Source organism: Gasterosteus aculeatus, chromosome 8 (assembly GCF_964276395.1).
Source record: "Gasterosteus aculeatus chromosome 8, fGasAcu3.hap1.1, whole genome shotgun sequence".
In the NCBI taxonomy this organism is placed as follows: domain Eukaryota; kingdom Metazoa; phylum Chordata; class Actinopteri; order Perciformes; family Gasterosteidae; genus Gasterosteus; species Gasterosteus aculeatus.
The window spans coordinates 23,143,264-23,150,478 of NC_135695.1; the positions used below are offsets into that span (position 1 = coordinate 23,143,264).

At 47.5% G+C, this 7,215-nt stretch overlaps 1 protein-coding gene across 1 annotated transcript; it reads left to right on the forward strand.

Annotated features, from left to right (window-relative positions):
* The first annotated feature begins 950 nt into the window (after window positions 1-950).
* Window positions 951-3,971, forward strand: lrrc52 (leucine rich repeat containing 52). The gene is made up of 2 exons (XM_078108076.1): window positions 951-2,072; window positions 3,947-3,971. The coding sequence occupies exons 1-2, from the start codon at window positions 1,318-1,320 to the stop codon at window positions 3,969-3,971; spliced, it is 780 nt and encodes a 259-aa protein (XP_077964202.1). The 5' UTR covers window positions 951-1,317.
* Window positions 3,972-7,215: the final 3,244 nt, after the last annotated feature.

Here is a 7,215-nt window from a genome sequence, read left to right on the forward strand (position 1 = left end):
GGGAGCATGTAGCTGTGTCACACACAGGTGTGCATGAGCACCTGTGGAAGCCGACACCAGCTGGAGCAGGCAGAGAGGGTTCTGGGATCCTCTCAGGTAAATGTGATGTGATGTGAAGATAGAAATGTGATAAAGAAGATAAACCCTGCGTGATGATTTCTCCACGAGATCACTAAACTAAGTTTAAATATATTTTCTAAAGATGAATTATTCATACACAGCTGATCTTTGGTTGGAAACTATGTTCTAATATCAACACTGGTACCAAACATGGTGCTCAGGTACCATGCTGTGAATGGATGGGGTCCAGGTTCCATCCAGGACCTGGTCCAACCCGACACCCCGACCCGCACTCTCCGCTCTGCATGTGATAAACTGCTTGTTCCTCCTCACTGAGAGCAAAACACTGGACTAGATCTCCACTCTTTGCTGTCCTGCTCCTAAATGGTGGAAGGAGGTCTGTGAAGACATCAGGACCACAGAGAGCCTTCACATCTTCAGACTAAAGACACACCTCTTCAGACTCTACCTCCACTAACACACTAACTAACTGCAGCACTTACATTGGACTCATAATGGTTCTTATCTACAGCAAGTTGTACATCGGCTTGTTTGAGGAAACTGAACTTATTGTTTCTTGTTCTTCTGAGTTTGTTTCCTTATGGTTGAAATGTTCTTATTGTAAGTCGCTTTGGATAAAAGCGTCAGATAAACGACATGTGATGTAATGTGATGTCATATTAGAACTTTGCCATTCATATATATATATATAATATATATATATATATATATATATATATATATATATATATATATATATATATATATATATATATGAATATAACTGCTTCTCGTCACTTCTCCTGAGGAGGACCAGCACGATGACGTCACCATAGCAATCAAGCGAGGGGCGTGCGCAACACAAATACAAAGCACGCGCTCGTGTGCGCGCGGGCGTGGAGGCGCAGATGAGCGCAGGACTGGAAGCACGATGAGCCACGCGCGCACGCCGGGGTTTACATCCAGGATTTGTTTGTGTTTGTTTGGAAAGTAAATAAACAAACGCTCCGTCTGAAGGTGAGTCGCGGACCGGGAGGTCTTCCTCGCCCCCCCGCAGCGGTCACCTTCTGAAGGAAAGCACCGAGAGCGGACATGTCTCGTGTTGACGCGTGAGACAGGAGGCTGGAGAGGACCAGCATCCGGGCCACCAGGCAGCCACAGACCGGCAGTCCGCGCACACATGCAGGATGCCCGGGGCGCGCCGGGGAGTCCTGGTCCCGCGCAGCCCGACTCCATGACGCCGCGGGCAGCCTCGTCATGCGTCTGCTGCCCGAGCCCAGCGCCCAGTCCCTCCGCCTGCTCTTCCTCTTTGTCTTCGTGATGGGGGTGACCCCGTCCCCGGCTCTCACGGCCGGCTGCCCCGACAGATGCGTGTGCGACGACCAGCTGGTGGTCCAGTGCGCCGGGCAGGAGCTCACCGTGTTCCCCAACGACCTGCCGCTGGCGACCCGGCAGCTCATCATCTCCAACAACCGCATCGGGGACCTTCCGGCGCTGCAGCTCAACTACCTGTCCGACCTGGTCTACCTGGACTGCAGCAACAACTCTCTGACCGAGATCTCCGAGTCCACGTTCGGCAACCTGCGTAAACTCGCCTACCTGGACCTGTCCTTCAACACCCTGCTGCAGGTCGAGGACCGCACTTTTGGGCCGCTGGCGTCTCTGGTGATGCTGCGGCTGACGGACAACCCGGGTCTCGGGGAGGTCCACCCGGACGCCTTCTCGGAGAACGCGGCTCTGCAGGTCCTGGACGTGAGCCGCAACAACCTGACGGCGCTGAACATCAGCAGCCTGATCGCGCTGCCCGCGCTGCGCTCTCTGGGGCTCAGCGGGAACCCGTGGAGCTGTGACTGTGACACGGAGGACCTCTGCCTGTGGGTGCAGATCGAGGGCTTCAAGTTCCAAGGTGAGACGCACGCATGGTTCTCCCACAATGCATCACGAGAGCTCCTGCAGGTCCGCGTGTTATGTCCCACCAGCTCATCCGAAATAACGGTGGAGTTCACCTTGATGTTTGTGCTTCTGTCTGTACACACACACGCACACAAACACACGCACACGCACGCACACGCACACCGTCTCAATAGCGTCCTGGGAAATCAGCTCGATCTGTATTGAGCTCAGAACTTCTCGTTGCATCTGCATCTCCTTTCCTGGCCTCGATGATGCTGAGAAGATCGTGTGCGTGTGTGTGCGTGTGCGTAAGTGTGCGCGTGCGTGCGTGCGTGCGTGTGTGTCTGCGCCCTGCCAATGGACACTTTGGCCCTTCAGTCCAGATGTATAATGATGATGCTTAAAAAAAGCTGGACTTTTATGCTCCTGTTAAGTGTTCTGTGTGTGTGTGTGTGTGTGTGTGTGTGTGTGTGTGCGTGCGTGCGTGCGTGTGTGTGTGTGTGTGTGTGCGTGTGTGTGTGTGTGTGTGTGCGTGTGTGCGTGCGTGCGTGCGTGTGTGTGTGTGTGTGTGTGTGTGTGTGTGTGTGTGTGTGTGTGTGTGTGTGTGTGTGCGTGCGTGCGTGTGTGTGTGTGTGTGTGTGTGTGTGTGTGTGTGAGTGACTCACCAGAGTCAAGTGTGTGTTTGTGTGAGTCAGTGTGCGATTGAGGAGCTGAGAGGAGACCTGAAGGGCTTGTGTGAGATTACTGTAAGGACACGAGGAGTTTGAGAGGAAGACAGCAGCTCCCCAAAGTAGTTATCATCTCCACACACACACACACACACACACACACACACACACACACACACACACACTCTGCTTTTCACCAGGAAACCACAAGCACATTTCTGCAAAAAGAGAAAACATTCTGCACATGAATGTTAAAGTCACCCACAATAATTACCTCGTTTTAAGGACCAAACTCGTTAAGAACTGTGAAATTCTGAATAAGGACCTGGGGCCCTGTACACTATTACAAAGAGAACCGGCTGGATTATTTTACAGGTCGGTTGCGAAAGACTGAAAACCAGGCTTTCAAATGAGTTATAATCCACCTTAGGTTTAAAGTTTATTAAAAGGCAGGAGTCATAAATAGCTGCCACTCCCCCCCTCGGCCTGTGCCTCGGGGAATATGAGTATTAACATGACTCGGAGGAGTCGCTTCATTTAAACAGAAATATTCCCCATTCAACAACCACGTTTCAGTAAGACAAAATACATCAACATGGTGATCTGATATTAGTTCATTTACCAAAACAGCTTTAGATGACAGAGATCTGATATTCAAAAGACCCCCTTTAATTCTTTTAATTTTCTTTAATTTTGTTGCACTATTGCATTATTAGTTTTAACTTTAATTAAGTTATTTACTACAACTACTCGGTTTCTTACCTTTAACTTAGATGTGTGTCCGTGGGGCAGACGAGGTCTCTATAGGGTTCATTATGCTGAGTGACTGCTCAGATGAAGTGTGTAAGACTGCGACTCTGCTCCCTGGTCTGAACTCTGGCTCATGGATCAAGTCCACTAAGAAACTGGGTCAGGTTCTTAGAAAGAAGTTCAGCTCCGTCTAAAGTGGGATGGATGCCGTCCCTCCTAATCAGACCAGGCTCTCCCCAAAACGTCTTCCAGTGATCAACGAAGCCCACATTATTTACTGGGCACCACCTCGACAACCAGCGGCGGAATGACGACATGCGGCTGTACATGTCGTCACTGGCCAGAGAAAACTACGGTGTCTGACATTGTTTTAGCGTATGTACACACCGATTCCACATTAACTTTAGTGACCTCCGAGCAGCGTAATCGGGAGTCATTACCGCCGACATGTATTACAATCTTACTGTATTTACGTTTATCCTTAGCCAGCAGTTTAAGATAAGACTCAATGTCGCCCGCTCTGGCCCCCGGTTCACACGTAACTATGGTCCCTGGTTTCTCTTCACGCTCCTCAGAATGGAGCTACCGACCACCGAGTGACAGAGCAGCTCCAGTCAATCACAGTTGGGGGTTAGGGTTAGGTTAGGTTAGGTTAGGTTAGGTTAGGTTAGGGTTAGGTTAGGGTTAGGTTAGGTTAGGTTAGGTTGGGCTGCACCGCTGCAGCCTACAGAGAAGTAGAAATGGAATTATGAGACAATTAGGTCTATTTTCAAAATAAAGCATTTTTCTAAAAAAGGTAAAATGACCAATATATATATATATATTCTTTCTGGCTGCAGCCTGGTACCAATTGGCCCTCTGACTGGTACCGGTCCGCGGCCTGGACCCCTGTTCTATAGGACCAGAGTGGCCCCCCTGGTGGTCATTACAGAGAATGCAGTTTGAGATTGATTAACAGAACTGGGGGTTAATAACATGCTAAGAGGCGTCTCTCAGACACTAAATCACATTTGATGTGATATGACATGATATGATGTGATATGACTCATAAACAGCTCTGGTAACCAGCTTAAAAGGGTGAATGGGGTCAAGTAAGTGTGTGTCGGCGTGTGTGTGTGTGAGTGTCTCCGACCTGTCTTCACTCTGTCGTCCATCACAGGAAACAGATCATTCCGTAAACGAACACGCCCACCTCATTCAGCTGCTGGATCGTGATGATGATCATTTAGAGTTATTCTACATTAAAACACACCCCTAGCCCCCCCTGCGCCCCTCCACCCCCACTTGTCCTAATAGAATTTGAGCCTGTCGAGTGGCCGGCCGTATACTCTGACAAGGCAGCCAGCTCACAAAGCACAATGTACCCTGTGGCTTTCACAGCTGGAGCGTTTTTTGGGGGGGGTTCTGGCGTTGACGGCCTGGACACAAACCAATGAGATAAGGAGTAAAAAGACCAGTGGATTCATCCCCAGTGTTCCTTAAACCTCTGTGGTAAAGGTCACAGGGTCATGGAAAGATGGTTAGGAGAGTGGATGAGGAGTTAGGAAAGGACAGCTGGCGTTTAGGGAATGGACTCCACGTCCACTGAGCTACGTGATGTGATGAACGGAGACGCTTGTTGGTGACGTCAGTCTGCAGCGGCTACAGAGAGAGATAACTTCGTCCCTGATCTGCGTTTCTACGTCATGATGATTTCTCGTGAATGGACCAATGATCACTATTCAAATATTGCCGCCGCAAGGAATTGTGGGACGGATTGGTCTCCTTTCCTTTCGTAAGGGAAAGTCCAGTGGTTCCTATGCTAAAGGAACTAAGTAAGGAAGCATTGAAGGTCCTTTCCTCAGCATTAGAGAATTCATACAGCTGTTATCATGGCGCCACGTCCACTACTTCACTTCACAGTGAGGAAGGACTTTGAATCCGGCCTCTGTTTACTTCCTGCAGTTTATCTGTTCTGTCAAACAGCGACAATCAGTGTTAGAACAAAATATATATATATATATATATATATATATATATATATATATATTAGGTTTGTCGCAATACCAAAATTCTGACTTCGATAGGATACCTGCCAAAATATTACAGTACCCGATACTCACAATACGATACCACAAATACGATACTGGAGTATTTATCTATGGTAGTGATAAACTGTAATGTAAATTGTACTTATAATGGTTTTAAAGCAAATTGTAAATTGGCTTATTTGATGAAATCGCACTTTTTTGTTTCTTGTTCTTCTGGGTTTGTTTCCTTCTGGTTGAAATGTTCTTATTGTGAGTCATCAGCTAAATGACATGTGATGTGTCTCTTTGTATTTGTTCTTTTTCTGCACGAGTCTCTTCCTGGTTGGTGTCTCTTGTTGATCCTTTTTGTCTTATAATAATCCATAAAACGCGCTGTGATGCTTCCTGTGGACCAGACAACCGCCAGAATATAACTAATTAACAGCGACGGTCCGGCCAAAGATTAATGTTCGGAGCAAACTGCTGTCCTGAGAGGGCAGCGTGATGAGGCCCCCGTGTTCCTCTCACGCAGCAGCACACTGGAGCTGCAGTGCAGCAGGAACGTGAGGCCCCTTTAAGAGAAACCACTTCTCCTTCATCTTCACTGTGATGTCCTTCTGTGACCTCACAGGGTCATCAGTTAAGCTCCTCACACAATCCACTTCATCTGGTTTGGAGGCGTTTTTCTAGATTTAAATGACGTTCATGAGTGTTTTAATTATTCAGATGAATATGGAAAGTTAAAATGAATGAGAAGTTTAGTTCAAGTTAGCAAATAAATGGTCCAAACTCCAATATACTGTAGCTACGTCTAGACTCCTTTAAAATCATTTCAAGACAGATTTACAGATTGTAATGTGTTTGCTAAATTGTAAATGTTTGAACAAGGAGAGAAAAGGAAAACGAATGACATCGTCTTGAGGATCGTGAGGGATTCTCACGCTGGACGATGGAGAATTAAAAGACTAAATCTTTTAAGTAACGAGTATTCACTTTAGAAAACGTGTAGCTTATCCTAGCCGCTTAGCGGGGCCTGCTAGCAGCTAGCTTAGCCTAGCGGTGCGTGAAATGGTCTGTTTGCTGTTTGACACGAGGAGGAATTCCTCTTCTGCTTCTTCTGTTTATCGACTCAGCGGGTTCCATTATTTTTGTTTGCAATGCAAGAAATGTTTGTTTGCATAAAGACATAAATATACCTTCATAGATCAGAAACGTTCCCCTCTAACGGCTCTCAGCGCTCTGCTGTCAGAGGTTTGGATCATATCGCCGTCATCGTCCCCACATCACTCATCTCAATGGTCACACATCTGGCCTGATGTGTAGATGAGGGCCCTTTAATTAACAGTCAATAGCATCAGTCCATCAGAGAGCAGGAAAGCAGCCAAATACCACCATCTGTCCTCCTCCTGCTCTACTCTTCTCCTTCTCCTCCTCCTCCTTTCCTCCTCTTCCTCCTCCTCCTTTCCTCCTCCTCCTCCTCTACTCCTCTTCCTCCTCCTCTACTCTTCTCCTCTTCCTCCTCCTCTACTCCTCTCCTCTTCCTGCTCCTTTCCTCCTCCTCCTCCTCTTCCTTTTCCTCTTCCTCTTCCTCTACTCATTGTGCCAAAAGTCTACACACAAGTAAACACAACACTGGTAAATATACCGTTCACATCTGTGTCAAATTGAAACTCTACTATCAAAACGTAACATTCCTTTGTCAAAATGTGGATCATGGTTGGTGAACCAGTTCTGGACCAGAGCAGCCCGCTGGACCTGACTGGGCTGATCATGTATCTACGTGGTACTAATCCAGTATTCATCTGTTCCTGGACTCATTCTTTATTGTAAATGTA